We start from the raw sequence: 19442 nt of genomic DNA, 5'->3' as shown, positions 1-19442 counted from the left end.
GAACATGTGATATATGGGGGCAGTTTGTTGGACACAGATTCATCCTAGTTCTGGAATAAAAAGAAAAATCTAAGTAGAATCTCCATCACAAATGCTTTTTAGTCCAGGTCTATGCTTAATGTGTCCAGAAAACTGCCCAAGAATGTTAATATATGACTTGATTGCCATATATTATACTTTTTTGCTTGTAAATGAAATGATGCTGTCAAACTGTTGTTTAAAACCTCAAATGGAATTTAGCCACTTTTCATTTTTTTTGCATATTAATAACTCAACAACGGGCAGGACCAGAAGATCGAGTGCTCTACATAGCTAATGACACTGAAATCCGAAGTTTTGTGTATCCGTTTAACCAGAGCCATGGACACAAACTCCTCACTCGCATCGAGGACAATGCCCGCATTATTGGGATGGATGCTCTGTTACACCAACAAAAGGTTATCTGGGCTACCCAGTTTAACCCTGGGGGACTTTTTTACAAAGAAATCCTAGACAAGAGTCAAACTAAAACTAATGTCGGAAACATAGTAAGTATTTCCAAAGGTGTGGTTAGGGTGGTTGGAAAGTCTACTTTACTTTTAAATGTACGATAGAGTTGTCCATTCAATGTCCACTTACTAATATCCACAGGATATCTACAGTTATGTTTAAGTAACACTATCACGAGATATGCATGTTTTTTTCTTTTCTAAATCCATTGAAGCTACAGTATATCTTGGTAACTGCATTTGAGCACAATTAATTATAGAATGATTAGCTGTGAGAGCGTGAATATAGCAGTGAGTGCTTGAAGATTAAATCTCATATAGTCACATATCTCATGTGAGCTAGAGTACAGGACATTAGGAAAGTGCCAAGCTCTTTCCAGGTTTTGTTTGAATTAAAGGTGAATAACAACAAATTTTTGAAAAATGTTATATGTTCCTAACCCCCGCTGCCTTGATGTTGGACTGTCTGTCAATGTGCGCACCTCTCTCACTCAGGGAGACACGGTGGAGCTAGAGGGAGAGCTACGTCACAGGGTTATACAGCCCCCCACTCAGTGCAGTGCTAGATAGAACTTTATGGAATAAAATATAAACGTTCTGTCACAGCGAAAATACTAAAATAGGGAAATGCAATCGATTGGGAGATATGGCATAACCTTTTATGTGAACAATTTGGGTCGCGGGTTCACAATTGTACCTTTTCTGAGATCCCGGCCAAGCAAGGAGGGAACAGCAGCCAGCTCATGCAACAACACACGCACAAGGGGCTCCTCAGAAACACTACACACTGGCAGTTTTCTAAATGGCCTACATTCAAAGTTAGCACATCACCCAACACAACACGCCTTTTACTATATTGTCAGAAGCATCATCAGACCTCGCTTAGTAGCCTATTTAATTTCTCTCTTTCAAAGCTCTGGAAACGAATCAGAAAATGCTGTGCTCTAAAGATGGCATCGTAGCCACACAATTACATAATTGTCAATCTGATCAGAAACACTGTGCCCACAACCTTCATCTCCTAAATGATGTCGCTGGTGTATTTTGTTAGAAATTTGAAATATATTGCACAATAGGCAATAAGGTTTTCCCCCGTGCGAGTAGAGTACAACACACATAACAAGCTCGATAAATGTATACCGAAGAAAAGTTTCACCCACATTTAGATAAGAAAATATCCGCCTACCTTTCTATCATGTCAACCATCCATCCAAAACAAATAATTCCATGTGTCTGCCTTTTGTCTTGATAAACGTTCACATAGCCTATTCCATGATATGGGGTAATCCAATGAGCAACACTGCAGCTGTTGATTGCAGTGATCATCATTCTTGTATGCTATACATAATCAATATACGACTTTCACATGTAGGGTATTTGATGCAAGGGTATTTGATTTAAACATAGGCTATAGGAATACTTTTCAATAGTGGTTACATTATGACATTCTTCTGCTTGCTCGAGGAAGGCAATTTGGCCCTGGCTTGCAAATTAAATCCCTGCATAGTTTTGTAAATGATTGCATTATTCTACCGATTTGAAAATGTAAATGTAGGCTAATAATCATTTTAATAATAGAATATTTGATCTACCCCAATGAAAACTTGGACAGTGAGCATAAGTCGCATTTCGATAGATGCATGCATCAGTAGCTAGGCGATCTATTATATCTGCAACAGAAATTCATTTATATGTTTGCTGTCAGCTGGCTACTGTAGGAACATTACAATCGAATGAAACATTTGTACATAAATGAGCCTTTTAGCCCATATGTGTCATCCTATGAAGTGGATGTTATGTTGCAAACTCACTAGTCTTTCACTCTAAATTTAGTAGATATATTTTGGTGTATATATATATATATTGGTGTGTAGCCAACTGTCAGAGGGAAGATGGACAGTGTTGATTAGCAGGTGCAATTATGTGCCATGGGGTTACAAGGTAAAAGTGGGAGGCGGAATAAGGTCGGCTCCTTTCCTCCTTGCGTGGCAGAGAGACCATCTCAGAAATGGTCAAATTGTGAACCCGCGACCCAAATGGATCACATAAAATGTATATGCCATGTCTCACAATCGATTGGACTTGACAAATGTTGTATTTTTGGTATGATAGAATGTTTATATTTTTTGTAGATTAAAGACATTACACAAAGTTCTATCTAGCGCTGCGGCTACTGGAAAGTTGTATAAATCTGTGACGTAGCTCTAGTTCTACCTCGCTCTCCCTGAGTGAGAGATATGCACGCTTTGACAGACAGTCCATCAAATAGTCAGAGGGGTTTATAAACATAGATACATTTTTGAAATTTGCCCTTGTTCCACTTTAATGCCATGAATGTCTCGGACGATTCATTTTTCTCATTTGTAGATATGGCTACTGACAAACTCAAAGAAAGCCAGTCAATTGTTTTACGATTAATGACACACATCTTTCAATGTCATTTGTAGATACTATTATTCAAATACCATGATGTACATTGATCTAAAGTTTGAGCCATTGTTGTCTCATTGGAAACATTACTGTATAGAATAACCTGATCACACGCAAGACTTCTTACACATTAAGCATAGGCTACTAAACCTTTACTAGCATCAAGTATTGGATTAGACATACTGCTATTATGTTTGATAGGGGAAAGAATAGTGAGTGCATCTAAATACGTCAATGGATAACACAATTCTTCACATCTGAATGTTAAAGTTTATTTGCCATATTTAATACAAATACCTTAAGTCTTTTTCATGTTCACGCTTTCATGTTTACAAGCTCTGATTTTCCTTGCAGTGTTCAGACTTCCGTAGACCGAGGGATGTGTCTGCTGACTGGATTACAGGAAATATCTATTGGACAGACCATTCTCGGATGCACTGGTTCAGCTATTACACAGCCCACTGGACTAAGCTCAGATACTCTATAAACGTGGGCCAGCTCAGAGGGCCAAATTGCACCCGTCTGATAACTGACATTGCAGGAGAGCCGTACGCCATCGCTGTCAACCCACCGCAAGGGTAAGAGCATCCTTTTCATACAATGTTCAATTTCATCATTATGTTGTCACTTTATACCTTTTTGCTTTGTCATTATTTTGTAACTCTGCTGAAGGAAGACGGCTGTGCAATTTTGAAAAATGCATCCAAGATGGTTTCCAAAATGTGTTTTCTTTACTGATTTGTTAAGGCATACATATTTGACAGGGATTCCAGGGATTCCATAAATATATCAGTGATTCCAGGGATTCTATAAGTATAGACAGGGATTACAGGGATTCCATAAATATATCAGTGATTCCAGGGATTCTATAAGTATAGGCAGGGATTACAGGGATTACATAAATATAGCAGGGATTCCAGGGATTCTATAAATATAGACAGGGTTTCCAGGGATTCCATAAATATATCAGTGATTCCAGGGATTCTTTAAGTATAGACAGGGATTACAGGGATTCTATAAATATAGACAGGGATTCCAGGGATTCTGTAAGTATAGACAGGGATTACAGGGATTCTATAAATATAGCAGGGATTCTATAAATATAGCAGGGATTACAGGGATTCTATAAATATAGCAGGGATTCCAGGGATTCTGTAAGTATAGACAGGGATTACAGGGATTCTATAAATATAGCAGGGATTCCAGGGATTCTGTAAGTATAGACAGGGATTACAGGGATTATGTAAGTATAGACAGGGATTACATGGAATCTATAAATATAGCAGGGATTCCAGGGATTCTGTAAGTATAGACAGGGATTACATAAATATAGCAGGGATTCCAGGGATTCTATAAATATAGACAGGGATTCCAATCTCTGTGCATTTAATCCCCTGATATCCATTAGACCAGATGCTATGGAGACCCAACAGGAAATAATTGTCTTTGTACCTTCTACAGGATGATGTACTGGACAGTAATAGGTGATCATTCTCATATTGAGGAGTCGGCTATGGATGGTACTATGCGTAGGATATTTCTGGAGAAGAACCTCAGGAGACCAACAGGTATCTACAGTACAGTGTCTCCTCATGTCACATTAGTATGTTTGATTTAGCTAACATACTGTACCATAGGATAACACTGTTTCACAACTGAATGAAGTGTGAAGACTGAAACAGTAGGGAAATGTCATTACACATACGCATCATATTTATCTGCTTGTATTTTCCAAGTCCATACATATCTTTTCAATAAGATGTGATGTTGTAGACTAGCCTAGTTCCAGATCTGTCTGTGCAGTCTTGTTAAAGGCAATGACTGTAGGAGTTGGGGATCTGGGACCAGGCTAGTTGTAGACTAGAGGATAAAGCTTTTTAAAATAAGGCCATGGAAAAAGTTAATGAATGTCTCTGACAGACCAAACCTGTTGTTATGGTCCTGGGGGAGACACTTGGTGCTGATCTAGTTTTTAAAGATGGTTTGGCCTCCTTTAATATCAGGGACCCATGAACTGTCCCGAGGTAGGGGGAATTCACAATCTGTGTAAAAACGCACACCCATTTAATCAGAATGGCAACTTGGGTATTTTATCCAGCCAAACACATGATAGAAATACATAGTAGATTTAACACCAAAAATCTGTAATTAAAAAACAAACAAATATGCTGGTATATGCAGTACCAGTCAAAAGTTTAGACACATCTACTCAATCAAGGGTTTTTGTATAATTGTATAATAATAATGAAGACATCAAAACTATGAAATAACACATATGGAATCATGTAGTAACCAAAAAAGTGTTAAACAAATCCAAATGTATTTATATTTGACATTCTTCAAAGTAGCCACCCTTTGTCTTGATGACAGTTTTGCACAAACTTTTGATTGGTACTGTATATATCCTGTAGCATGATTCCATTTAAATGTTAATGACTTTCTCTCGGCCGCGTAGGAAGTGAGGTACCAAAAGGAAATAGATGAAATAACTGTCAGTTTATGCAGTCTATCCGCAGTTTATATGGAATGTTGACAGCTGCAATCCATGCAATTGTGTTCAAATATTTCAAGAATATTGTTTATAATCTGAATGCTCTCAGAATGATGGCATCCATATTGATCTTTACCAAATTCATGAGGAAAATAAAGCTCGTTCTCTCATCCTCCCCCAGGTCTGGCCATCGATTACTTCAACCAACGTTTGTACTGGGCTGATCCTGAGCTCTCCGAGATAGGCAGTGTGAGATTGGATGGGTCGGACCCTCTGGTTGCAATCAGGGACAGACACGGTAACACCACCCCGAGAACAAAACAAAGATTGACTTTCCAAGCACATACCTGCTACTGATGTGATCGTTGTTTAATTTCCTCTACATTTTATCAACAGATTGCTACAATAACATAGTGTGTGCGTTTGTGTGCAGTGTTTCCCTTAGGAGTTTTCCAGAAACTGTGGGAAAGTTGCATGGGGGGGGGGGGGGGGTAGTGGCCGTGGCCAATGGCACGGTCTACCACCAAAATGTTTAGAGGCCCTCTTGGCCGCAGAGACAGCATTTTGTTCTTTTAAAGTAAATTTCCTGTAATTCTACACATTTTGACATGGGGAGGAGAGAAAATTTTAGTTTTCAAGCTATTCCTGCAATTCTACATATTTTGCCAACGCTTATGCCGTGTTTGCATGCTATCTGAGTGACTCATACATTATAACAAAATCAATAGGGGCTCCATGACATGACAATTTTTATTCTCCCTGACTGTCTAGTTTTTATTTTGGTGATTGTTAGTTCTCAAAGGAAAATATATAGCTCCATTATCTTTTCTACATACTTTATATTTGGTTTAAGGCATTTAAGTTTGCACTGAAAACCTTTTACCATCCCAAATAGGATTTTCTAAAAAACATATATTATTTAATTTTTTCACACGGTGTTCATGGTCATATGCTTATTTCCACCCTGCCTTCATTCTGTTTCCATGGCTGTGTTCCCAGGAATATCCCAGCCATACAGGATTGACATATTTGAAGACTACATCTACGGGACTGGGCTAAAACATGAAGTCTTCAGAGTTCACAAGTATGGCAAACAGCCTGTGGAGTTTCTCCATTTGGGTCTCGAGAAAACGACCAATGTCCTGATCTCCCACCGATACAAGCAGCAAGATGGTAAATATATCAAATCTACTCCTGTGTTTCAATGGGTATTTTAATGAATACAAATGTTAATAAGGGTCTTGGGAAATTAGGAGGGTCATGTGCATAGTGAAAGTACCATTTGAATAGCCTTAAAGCTTAAATGGAGGCGGCAGGTAGCCTAGTGGTTAGCGCGTTGGACTAGTAACCGAAAGGTTACAAGATCGAATCCCCGAGCTGACAAGGTAAAAATCTTTCGTTCTGGCCCTGTACAAGGCAGGTAGCCTAGTGGTTAGCGCGTTGGACTTGTAACTGAAAGGTTACAAGATCGAATCCCTGAGCTGAAAAGGTACAAATCTGTCGTTCTGCCCCTGAACAAGGCAGTTAACCCACTGTTCCTAGGCCATCATTAAAAATAAGAATTTGTTCTTAACTGATTTGCCTAGTTAAATAAAGGTAAAAAATGGAAGTATAACAATGGCAACTACCATGATATGCCAGTAGCATGCCTAACATGATATTACAGTAACATGCCTTGTCCATTGCTGTTTTAGTTAGTGATTATTGTCTTATTTCACTGTAGAGCCTCCAACCCTGCTCAATATGCCTTAGCTAACCCTCTTGTCCCACCTGACGTCACCTGGTTTAATTGATGTCTCTAGAGACAATACCTCTCTCATCGTCACTCAATGCCTAGATTTACCTCCACTGTATTCACATCCTACCATACCTTTGTCTGTACATTATGCATTGAATCTATTCTACCGCGCCCAGAAACCTGCTCCTTTTAATCTGTGTTCCGAACGTACTAGACGACCAGTTCTTATAGCCTTTAGCTTTACCCTTATCCTACTCCTCCTCTGGTGATGTAGAGGTTAATTCAGGCCCTGCAATGCATAGCTCCACTCTCATTCCCTAGGCGCTCTCATTTGTTGACTTCTGTAACCGTAAAAGCCTTGGCTTCATGCATGTTAACATTAGAAGCCTCCTCCCTAGGTTTGTTTTATTCACTGCTTTAGCACACTCTGCCAACCTGGATGTCCTAGCCGTGTCTGAATCCTGGCTTAGGAACGCCACCAAAAACCCTTACATTTCTATCCCTAACTATAACGTTTTCCGACAAGATAGAACTGCCAAAGGAGGCGGAGTTGCAATCTACTGCAGAGATAACCTGCAGAGTTCTGTCTTACTATCCAGGTCTGTGCCCAAACAATTTGAGCTTCTACTTTTAAAAATCCACCTTTCCAGAAACAAGTCCCTCACCGTTGCCGCTTGCTATAGACCACTTTCTGCCCCCAGCTGTGCCCTAGACACCATATGTGAATCGATTGCCCCCCATCTACAGTGAGGGAAAAAAGTATTTGATCCCCTGCTGATTTTGTACGTTTGCCCACTGACAAAGAATTGATCAGTCTATAATTTTAATGGTAGGTTTATTTGAACAGTGAGAGACAGAATAACAACAAAAAAATCCAGAAAAACGCATGTCAAAAATGTTATAAACCCCCTCTGCAAAACATGACTTAGTACTTGGTGGCAAAACCCTTGTTGGCCATCACAGAGGTCAGACGTTTCTTGTAGTTGGCCACCAGGTTTGCACACATCTCAGGAGGGATTTTGTCCCACTCCTCTTTGCAGATCTTCTRCAAGTCATTAAGGTTTCGAGGCTGACGTTTGGCAACTCGAACCTTCAGCTCCCTCCACAGATTTTCTATGGGATTAAGGTCTGGAGACTGGCTAGGCCACTCCAGGACCTTAATGTGCTTCTTCTTGAGCCACTCCTTTGTTGCCTTGGCCGTGTGTTTTGGGTCATTGTCATACTGGAATACCCATCCACGACCCATTTTCAATYCCCTGGCTGAGGGAAGGAGGTTCTCACCCAAGATTTGACGGTACATGGTCCCGTCCATCGTCCCTTTGATGCGGTGAAGTTGTTCTGTCCCCTTAGCAGAAAAACACCCCCAAAGCATAATGTTTCCACCTCCATGTTTGACGGTGGGGATGGTGTTCTTGGGGTCATAGGCAGCATTCCTCCTCCTCCAAACACGGCGAGTTGAGTTGATGCCAAAGAGCTCCATTTTGGTCTCATCTGACCACAACACTATTCACCCAGTTGTTCTCTGAATCATTCAGATGTTCATTGGCAAACTTCAGACGGGCATGTATATGTGCTTTCTTGAGCAGGGGGATCTTGCGGGCGCTGCAGGATTTCAGTCCTTCACGGCGTAGTGTGTTACCAATTATTTTCTTGGTGACTATGGTCCCAGCTGCCTTGAGATCATTGACAAGATCCTCCCGTGTAGTTCTGGGCTGATTCCTCACCGTTCTCATGATCATTGCAACTCCACGAGGTGAGATCTTGCATGGAGCCCCAGGCCGAGGGAGATTGACAGTTCTTTTGTGTTTCTTCCATTTGCGAATAATCGCACCAACTGTTGTCACCTTCTCACCAAGCTGCTTGTAGCCCATTCCAGCCTTGTGTAGGTCTAAAATCTTGTCCCTGACATCCTTGGAGAGCTCTTTGGTCTTGGCCATGGTGGAGAGTTTGGAATCTGATTGATTGATTGCTTCTGCGGACAGGTGTCTTTTATACAGGTAACAAACTGAGATTAGGAGCACTCCCTTTAAGAGTGTGCTCCTAATCTCAGGTCGTTACCTGTATAAAAGACACCTGGGAGCCAAAAATCTTTCTGATTGAGAGGGGGTCAAATACTTATTTCCCTCATTAAAATGCAAATCAATTTATAATATTTTTGACATGCGTTTTTCTGGATTTTTTGTTGTTGTTATTCTGTCGCTCACTGTTCAAATAAACCTACCATTAAAATTATAGACTGATCATTTCTTTGTCAGTGGGCAAACGTACAAAATCAGCAGGGGATCAAATACTTTTTTCCCTCACTGTATCTTCAGAGCTCGTGCTGTTAGGTGACCTAAACTGGGACATGCTTAACACCCCGGCCATCCAACAATCCAAGCTTGATGCCCTCAATCTCACACAAATTATCAATGAACCTACCAGGTACAACCCCAAATCCGTAAACACAGGCACCCTCATAGATATCATCCTAACCAACCTGCCCTCCAAATACACCTCTGCTGTCTTCAACCAGGATCTCAGCGATCACTGTCTCATTGCTTGCGTCCATAATGGGTCTGCGTTCAAACGACCACACCTCATCACTGTCAAAAGCTCCCTAAAACACTTCAGCGAGCAGTCCTTTTTAATCGACCTAGCCCGGGTATCCTGGAAGGATATTGACCTCATTCCGTCAGTAGAAGATTCTTGGTTATTCTTTAAAAGTGCTTTCCTCACAATCTTAAATAAGCATTTCCCATTCAAAAAATGTAGAATCAGGAACAGATATAGCCCGTGGTTCACTCCAGACCTGACTGCCCTTGACTAGCACAAAAACATCCTGTGGCATACTGTATTAGCGTCGAATAGCCCCCGCAATATGCAACTTTGCAGGGAAGTTAGGAACCAATACACACAGTCATTTAGGAAAGCAAAGGCTAGCTTTTTCAAACAGAAATGTGCACCCTGCAGCACAAACTCCAAAAAGTTCTGGGACACTGTAAAGTACTTGGAGAATAAGAGCACCTCCTCCAAGCTGCCCACTGCACTGAGGCTAGGAAACACTGTCACCACCGATAAATCCACGATAATTGAGAATTTCAATAAGAATTTTTCTACGGCTGGCCAAGGCTCCCCCATTTCTCCTTCACCCAAATCCAGATAGCTGGTGTTCTGAAAGAGCTGCAAAATCTGGACCGCTACAAATCAGCAGGGTTAGACAATCTGGACCCTCTCTTTCTAAAATGATCAGCCGAAACTGTTGCTACCCCTATTACTAGCCTGTTCAACCTCTCTTTTGTATCGTCTGAGAACCCAAAAGATTGGAAAGCTGCCACGGTCATCCCCCTCTTCAAAGGGGAGACACTCTAGACCCAAACTGTTACAGACCTATATCTATCCTACCCTGCCTTTCTAAGGTCTCAAGTTAACAAACAGATCACCGACCATTTCGAATCCCACCGTAGCTTCTCTGCTATGCAATCTGGTATCCGAGCTGATCATGGGTGCACCTCTGCCACGCTCAAGGTCCTAAACGATATCATAACCTCCATCGATAAGAAACAATACAGTGCAGCTGTATTCATAGACCTGGCCAAGGCTTTCGACTCTGTCAATCACCACATTCTTATCGGCAGACTCAACAGCCTTGGCTTCTTTCTTTTCTCTGTATACAACAATGATGTCACTCTTGCTGCTGGTGATTCTCTGATCCACCTGTACGCAGACGATACCATTCTGTATACTTCTGGCCCTTCTTTGGACACTGTGTTAACAAACCTCCAGACGAGCTTCAATGCCATACAACTCTCCTTCCGTGGCCTCCAACTGCTCTTAAATGCAAGTAAAACTTAATGCTTGCTCTTCAACCGATCGCTACCAGCACCTGCCCGCCCGTCCAGTATTACTACTCTGGAAGGTTCTGACTTAGAATATGTGGACATCTACAAATACCTAGGTGCCTGGTTTGGCTGTAAACTCTCCTTCCAGACTCACATTAAGCATCTCCAATCCAAAACAATCTAGAATCTGCTTCCTATTTCGCAACAAAGCATCCTTCACTCATGCTGGCAAACATACCCTTGTAAAACTGACTATCCTACCGATCCTTGACTTCGGCGATGTCATTTACAAAATAGCCTCCAACACTCTACTCAGCAAATTGGATGCAGTCTATCACAGTGCCATCCGTTTTGATACCAAAGCCCCATATACTACCCACCACTGCGACCTGTATGCTCTCCTTGGCTGGCCCTCGCTTCATATTTGTCGCCAAACCCACTGGCTCCAGATCATCTATAAGTCTTTGCTATTTAAGGCCCCGCCTTATCTCAGCTCACTGATCACCATAGCAGCACCCACTTGTAGCATGCGCTGCAGCAGGTATAGTTCACTGGTCACCCCCAAAAGCCTATTCCTCCTTTGGCCGCCTTTTCCTTCCAGTTTTCTGCTGCCAATGACTGGAAAGGTTTGCAAAAATCACTGAAGCTGGAGACTCATATCTCCCTCACTAATTTTATGCACCAGCTGTCAGAGCAGCTCACAGATCACTGCACCTGTACATAGCCCATCTGTAAATAGCCCATCCAACTACCTCATCCCCATACTGTATTTATTTATTTATTTTGCTCCTCTGCTCTCCAGTATCTCTACTTGCACATTCATCTTCTGCACATCTATCACTCCAGTGTTTAATTGCTACATTGTAATTACTTCGCCACCAAGGCCTATTTATTGCCTTACCTACCTTATCTTACCTCATTTGCACACACTGTATACATACTTTTTCTACTGTATTATTGACTGTATGTTTGTTTATTCCATGTGTAAGTCTGTGTTGTTGTATGTGTTGAACTGCTTTGCTTTAGCTTGGCCAGGTCGCAGTTGTAAATGAGAACTTGTTCTCAACTAGCCTACCTGGTTAAATAAATGTGAAATAAAAACTAGCCTTCCTGGTTAAATAAAGGTGAAATAAATAAAATAAAAAATAATTTTTAAAACAATTGTAACGACAATGCACCAATGTAGCATTGATATTCTATCTGGTTCATCAACACAGACTGCAGATAACTGTGGGTCCACAGCCTGGATGGAAATGCAATAGCTCTGTTTCTTGAGCTAGTTTTTCATTTTCTCAAGTGTGGGACATGAGAGAGTCATTTCATCTCCCATGTTAGGAGCAATCAAACCAATATATCCTTCATCCTCTGCCTCGCCACTTCTCTTTTCACTGTAGCCCTCGGTTGCTATTTGTTATCTGTATCATGTTTAGAGTTGTGGAGCGTCAGACACTAAAGGGCAGCTGAACCGTTCCCCAAATACTCATTAGTCCAGCTTCTGCTTCTACTCTCTGTTTATTATCTATGCATAGTCATTTTACCTCTACCTACATGTACCAATTACCTTGACTAACCTGTGCCCCCGCACATTTACGGTACATTCTGTACTGGTACCCCCTGTATATAGCCTCGCTGCTGTTATTTTATTAGTGCTTTTTAATTATTTATTTTTCTATTTTCTTATTTTTTATTTGTATTTTATTTATGTTTTACTTCAGCTTATTTGAGTAAATACTTTCTTGACACTTATTTTTCTTAAAACTGCATTGTTGGTTAAGGACCTGTTGTATTTGGCGCATGTGAAAAATAAAATAAGATTTGATTTATGTAACCTACTCTTTGGGCAGCAGAAGTTAATGCACAGCTAGCAGAACAGAAAGAGCAGGAGTGTTACATGCTGACCAGACCGCACGCATGCTGATTTTGTCCCCCCCACACCAGACGCGATCAGGACACGCAGGTTGAAATATCAAAACAAACTCTGAACCAATTATTTTAATTTGGGGACAGGTGCAAAGCATTAAACATTTATGGCAATTTAGCTAGCTAGCTTGCTGTTGCTAGCTAATTTGTAATGGGATCTAAACATTGGGTTGCTATTTTACCTGAAATGCACAATTTCATCTACTCCGACAATTAATCCACAGATAAAAACAGTAAACCCAAATTTGTTTGTAGTCATCTCTCCTCCTTCCTTCAGGCTTCTTCTTCTTCATTGGACTTTAAATGGCGGTTGGCAAGCAACTTTAAGGTGCATTATCACAACCGACTGGCGTGTGGACCTCAGTTCATCTTTCAATCACCAACGTGGTTATATGCTCCTAAAAACCAATGAGGAGATAGCACGTGGGTAAATGCTTCTAAAAACCAGTGAGGAGATGGGAGAGGCAGGACTTGCAGCGTGTTGAGCATCACACATAGAATCAAGTTCTATTTTAGTGCTTGACTAAGCAATAATTTAATAACATGTATGTGTACATTTATTTTGCAATGCACGTGACGCGTCCGGTCTGGTCAGCATGTTGCTGTTGTTTTGATCCCTATGATCCTTATCACCCCAAACACAATACAATTGTGTTTTTTTTGTTATTATTGAAAACCCAACGCTTCCATTGACTTATTGGAGGAATATGGCAGCATGCTGCTGATGTGGTGCATATTAAAGTAGTGTTCACTAACAGGAAAGGAAAGGGGGATACCTAGTCAGTTGTGCAACTGAATGCATTCAACTGAAATGTGTCTTCCGCATTTAACCCAACCCCTCTGAATCAGAGAGGTGCGAGGTGCAGCTGTAATCGACATCAATGTCATCGGCGCCTGGATATAGTAGTCCTTTGGGACCAGGAATTGAGTGGAATATGGACCATATTTCTTGTTGATTCTGAATAGAAATACATTTGTGCACAGTATGAACTAAATCCATAAGATTTAGCCTCTTCCCTGTCTGTTTGCCTCAGAATGTTTAATGGAACAATAGTAATAAAGGAGAGGATGTTTGTTATTTGACGGCTGTATTGAAGCTTGGGCTTGAATGATAAATCCTCTTGGCATTTTTTATTTAAGTAGGCAAGTGAGTTAAGAACAAATTGTTATTTACAATGACGGCCTACCCCAGCCAAACCCGGTCGATGCTGGGCCAATTGTGAGCCGCCCTATGGGACCCCAATCACGGGCAGATGTGATACAGCCTGTATTTGAACCAGGGACTGTAGTGGCGCCTCTTGCACTGAGATGCAGTGCCTTAGACCACTGCGCCACTCGGTTTGCCTCTTGTCTTTCTCCAGCGGTCAACCCGTGCCTGAGAATGAACTGTGACTTCATGTGTCTACTGAACCCAACGGGTGCCACCTGCACCTGTCCAGAAGGGAAGGTACTGGTCAACGGCTCCTGCAGTGATGTCAATGTCTCAGGTAAGCTCGTCAAGACCACCTCACCTACTCCCTGCAAATGTAATTTCACCTCTAAAACTGCTACAATAGCAAGACCCAGCTTAGAAGGAACTTGGCCAAGTAAAATCTTTCTGAATTGCTCAGTCGTGGCCAAAAGATTTGAGAATTACACAAATATACATTTTCACAAAGTCTGCTGCCTCAGTTTGTATGATGGCAATTTGCATATACTCCAGAATGTTATGAAGAGTGATCAGATGAATTGCAATTAATTGCAAAGCCCCTCTTTTCCATGCAAATGAACTGAATCCCCCAAAAAACATTTCCACTGCATTTCATCCCTGCCACAAAAGGACCAGCTGACATCATGTCAGTGATTCTCTCATTAACCCAGGTGTGAGTGTTGACGAGGACAAGGCTGGAGATCACTCTGTTATGCTGATTGAGTTCGAAGAACAGACTGGAAGCTTCAAAAGGAGGGTGGTGCTTGGAATCATTGTTCTTCCTCTGTCAACCATGGTTACTTGCAAGGAAACACATGCCGTCATCATTGCTTTGCACAAAAAGGGCTTCACAGACAAGGATATTGCTGCCAGTAAGATTGCACCTAAATCAACCATTTATCGGATCATCAAGAACTTCAAGGAGAGCGGTTCAATTGTTGTGAAGAATGCTTCAGGGAGCCCAAGAAAGTCCAGCAAGCGCCAGGACCGTCTCCTAAAGTTGATTCAGCTGCGGGATCGGGGCACCACCAGTACAGAGCTTGCTCAGGAATGGCAGCAGGCAGGTGTGAGTTCATCTGCACGCACAGTGAGGCYAAGACTTTTGGAGGATGGCCTGGTGTCAAYAAGGGCAGCAAAGAWGCCACTTCTCTCCAGGAAAAGCATCAGAGACAGACTGCTATTCTGCAAAAGGTACAGGGATTGGACTGCTGAGGACTGGGGTAAAGTCATTTTCTCTGATGAATCCCCTTTCCGATTGTTTGGGGCATCCGGAAAAAAGCTTGTCCGGAGAAGACAAGGTGAGCGCTACCATCAGTCCTGTGTCATGCCAACAGTAAAGCATCCTGAGACCATTCATGTGTGGGGTTGCTTCTCAGCCAAGGGAGTGGGCTCACTCACAATTTTGCCTAAGTACACAGCCATGAATAAAGAATGGTACCAACACATCCTCCGAGAGCAACTTCTCCCAACCATCCAGGAACAGTTTGGTGACGAACAATGCCTTTTCCAGCATGATGGAGCACCTTGCCATAAGGCAGAAGTGATAAATAAGTGGCTCGGGGAACAAAACATCGATATTTTGGGTCCATGGCCAGGAAACTCCCCAGACCTTAATCCCATTGAGAACTTGTGGTCAATCCTCAAGGGGCGGGTGGACAAACAAAACCCCACAAATTCTGACAAACTCCAAGCATTGATTATGCAAGAATGGGCTGCCATCATTCAGGATGTGGCCCAGAAGTTAATTGACAGCATGCCAGGGCGGATTGCAGAGGTCTTGAAAAAGAAGGGTCAACACTGCAAATATTGACTCTTTGCATCAACTTCATGTAATTGTCAATAAAAGCCTTTGACACTTATGAAATGCTTGTAATTATACTTCAGTATTCTATAGTAACATGTTACAAAAATATGTAAAGACACTGAAGCAGCAAACTTTGTGGAAATTAATATTTGTGTCATTCTCAAAACTTTTGGCCACGACTGTACTTCAAAAGAAGACTTGAAATTATAGCATAAGATGACATGCTTGTGCAATATCAACCTCTTTTTACTGGTTACAGGGCTAAATTCATGTCTCTGTAGACACTGATCATATTAAATAATAGTTTACAAATAAAAGGTACTTCAAAAACCTGTGTACAAGATCATCATAATGAACATACTGTACTGTGTCTTGATGTGTTGAAGGCGAGCTGTGTCGGCCACCGTGTGAGAACGGCGGGCGCTGCCTTGCCAATGAGAAAGGGGACTGGCGCTGCTACTGCTGGCCTGACTTTTCTGGAGAACGCTGTGAGGTCAATCACTGCACCGACTACTGCCTCAATGGAGGCACTTGCATGGGCTCACCGCTGGGTGAGTCTGCTGTTAAAATCCATATATTGATTGGTGGATGGCTGGATTGATTGATCATGTGATTGACATAAGGTGTTATGTGCCCAGGTGTCTTTACTAATACATTTTTAAGTTGAAGAACTCTCTAGGTTGTTGGGAGTGATCAATATCTGAAGATGCTTGTGCTACAGTATTACAACATTGATTGATTGATTTTGGTAGTATAAGCATGAAGCATATTAGGCTTTGTGTACACAGGCATCCCAATTCTGATCTTCTTTTGACGAATCAGGTCAGCTCTGAAAAATATCTGATGTGAAAAGATCTGATGTGATTGGTCAAAAGACCAATGAGTGGAAAAGTTATCATATTTGAGCTGCCTGTGTAAATGCAGCCCTAGAGTCAAGACATTTTAAAAACTGAACTGATCATGTGTCATATTGTTTGCCACTCATCCTGTCTAACATGGATAAACTAAAATAGTGCAGAACACTTGAGTTTTACTTTATGTCTCTTTGCTACAAACCAGTCAACCGGTTACATAATGCATGCAAGAGGGCAATTATTCACAACATCTCAGTCTCTTACCACTGATGGACTGTGTGGACTCACAAGAGACATTACCCATAGAGATAGATACATTTGGAATACTGTGGTTTCCTGACCGTTACTCAAATACATAATACATGTTGTGAAGGTTTGTGTAAATGTTAAATCGCTTCATGGATTGCAAGAAAGGCATTTCACTGTACTTGTGCATGTGACATTAAAACTTGAAACAAAAAATGCAGGAAGTCCATTTTAGAGAGTGTGCTAAATATAATACGTGAATGTTGAATGCTGACAATTTTAATGCTCCTGTCATGACTGGGGTAGATACAGTGCATTCAGAAATTTTTCAGACCCCTTGACTTTTTCCACATTTTATTACGTTACAGCCTTATTCTAAAATGGATTAAATCTATTTTTCCCCTCATCAATCTACACAGAAATACCGTATTTACATAAGTATTCATTCCCTTTGCTATGAGACTCAAAATTGAGCAGACTCAAAAGTGCATCCTGTTTCCATTGATCATAATTGAGATGTTTCTACAACTTGATTGGAGTACACCTGTGGTAAATGCAATTGATTGGATGTGATTTGGAAAGGCACACACCTGTCTGTATAAGGTCCCACGGTTGAAAGTGCATGTCAAAGCAAATACCAAGCCATTAGGTCGAAGGAATTGTCCGTAGAGCGCTGAGACAGGATTGTGTCGAGGCACAGATCTGGGGAAGGGTACCAAAACATTTCTGCAGCATTGAAGGACCCTAAGAACACAGTGACCTCCATCATTCTTAAAGGGAAGAAGTTTGGAACCACCAAGACTCTTCCTAGAGCTGTCCGCCCGGCCAAACTGAACAATCGGGGGAGATGACCAAGTTACTCTGACAGAGCTCCAGAGTTCCTCTGTGGAGATGGGAGAACCTTCCAGAAGGACAACCATCTTTGCAGCACTTCACCAATCAGGCCTTTATGTTAGAGTGGCCAGACGGAAGCCAGTCCTCAGTAAAAGGCACATGGCAGCCCGCTTGGAGTTTGTCAAAAGGCACGTAAAGGACTCTCAGACAATGAGAAACAGTATTCTCTGAATACCAAGTGTCACGCCTGGAGGAAACCTGTCTCCATCCCTACGGTGAATCATGGTGGTGGCAGCTTCATGCTGTGGGGATGTTTTTCAGCGACAGGGACTGGGAGACTAGTCAGGATCGAGGGAAAGATGAACGGAGCAAAGTACAGAGAGATCCTTGATGAAAACCTGCTCCAGAGCGCTCAGGACCTCAGACTGGGCGAAAGTTCACCTTCCAACAGAACAACAACCCTAAGCACACAGCCAAGACAATGCAGGAGTGGCTTCGGGACAATTCTCTGAATGTCCTTGAGTGGCCCAGCCAGAGCCCGATCGAACTTGAACCCGATCGAACATCTCTGTAGAAACCTGAAAATAGCTGTGCAGCGACGCTTCCCAACCAACCTGACAGAACTTGAGAGGATCTGCAGAGAAGAATGGTAGAAACTCACCAAATACAGGTGTGCCAAGCTTATAGTCATACCCAAAACGACTCGACGCTGTAATCACTGTCAAAGGTGCTTCAACAAAGTACAGAGTAAAGGGTCTGAATACTTATGTAAATGTAATATTTACATTTTTAATACATTTGCACAAATTTCTAAAAAACTGTTTTTGCTTTGTCATTTTGGGGTATTGTGTTTTTTATTTTTCATAAATGTCCCAAAAATTTCCAAAAACCTATTTTCACTTTGTCATTATGGGATTATTGTGTGTAGATTGATGAGGTAAAAATTAAATGTAATCGTTTTTAGAATAAGGCTGTAACGTAACAAAATGTGGAAAAAGTAAAGGCGTCTGAATTCTTTCCGAATGCACTGCACAGTATTTAGAGACTGGTCTACGACTTTTGTGTTGAATCTTTAAGTCTGGGAAGTGAAATGTCTACCCTTAAAACATATTTTCTCATCACCTCGTAATAAATGTGTCATCTTTCATAAAATACTTTAACTTGCAACAGTCTCTGGCCATTCTATTCACAATATCTATGTACACTCTTGCCCAGGGGGAATGAAGACCAGGTATTTGATAGTTTAGGAATAATATGTTGAAAACATGATCTCAGTCAATTGACTTCAAGCTGTCAGTCCTTTGTATTATGACAGCAGTATTTGGCTAATGAGCTTGACAGGTGCGAGATATGTGTTTCAGTGATATGCAATAACTTATTCATATGTGAGTGAAGCAAAGTGAGTATCGCAGCAGGATTTTAAATTATTTGGAGAGTTGCAGGCAAGTTTTGTTCTTTCTTTGTTGACGATCAGTCTTATTTTGTGCTTAGTTCACTAGCCCAGTCAGTGCTTTGTGTTATATGTTCAATGCAGTCAAAGAGGAGTGAAAAAAAGTGATGGGATATTTGTTCTGCTGCTGGGCATACAGGCACTGACTGTTCGGTCTGTTCATTCATGCTATGCGAC

The 19442-nt window shown here is 41.5% G+C and overlaps 1 protein-coding gene across 1 annotated transcript in view; it reads left to right on the top strand.

Moving 5' to 3' along the window:
* The window catches only part of LOC111959498 (low-density lipoprotein receptor-related protein 1B-like), a 223045-nt gene that overhangs the window by 183982 nt on the left and 19621 nt on the right, over positions 1-19442 (top strand). Inside the window, exons 55-61 of the mRNA XM_070437634.1 lie at positions 286-527; positions 3273-3496; positions 4380-4486; positions 5591-5707; positions 6409-6582; positions 14250-14375; positions 16268-16432. Coding sequence (XP_070293735.1) covers positions 286-527; positions 3273-3496; positions 4380-4486; positions 5591-5707; positions 6409-6582; positions 14250-14375; positions 16268-16432 — 1155 coding nt within the window. The remainder of the gene's footprint in view (positions 1-285; positions 528-3272; positions 3497-4379; positions 4487-5590; positions 5708-6408; positions 6583-14249; positions 14376-16267; positions 16433-19442) is intronic.

Source organism: Salvelinus sp. IW2-2015, linkage group LG36, assembly GCF_002910315.2.
Source record: "Salvelinus sp. IW2-2015 linkage group LG36, ASM291031v2, whole genome shotgun sequence".
Taxonomy (NCBI): domain Eukaryota; kingdom Metazoa; phylum Chordata; class Actinopteri; order Salmoniformes; family Salmonidae; genus Salvelinus; species Salvelinus sp. IW2-2015.
Note: the sequence above shows the minus strand (reverse complement) of the source record. Positions and strands in the feature narration are given on the sequence as shown.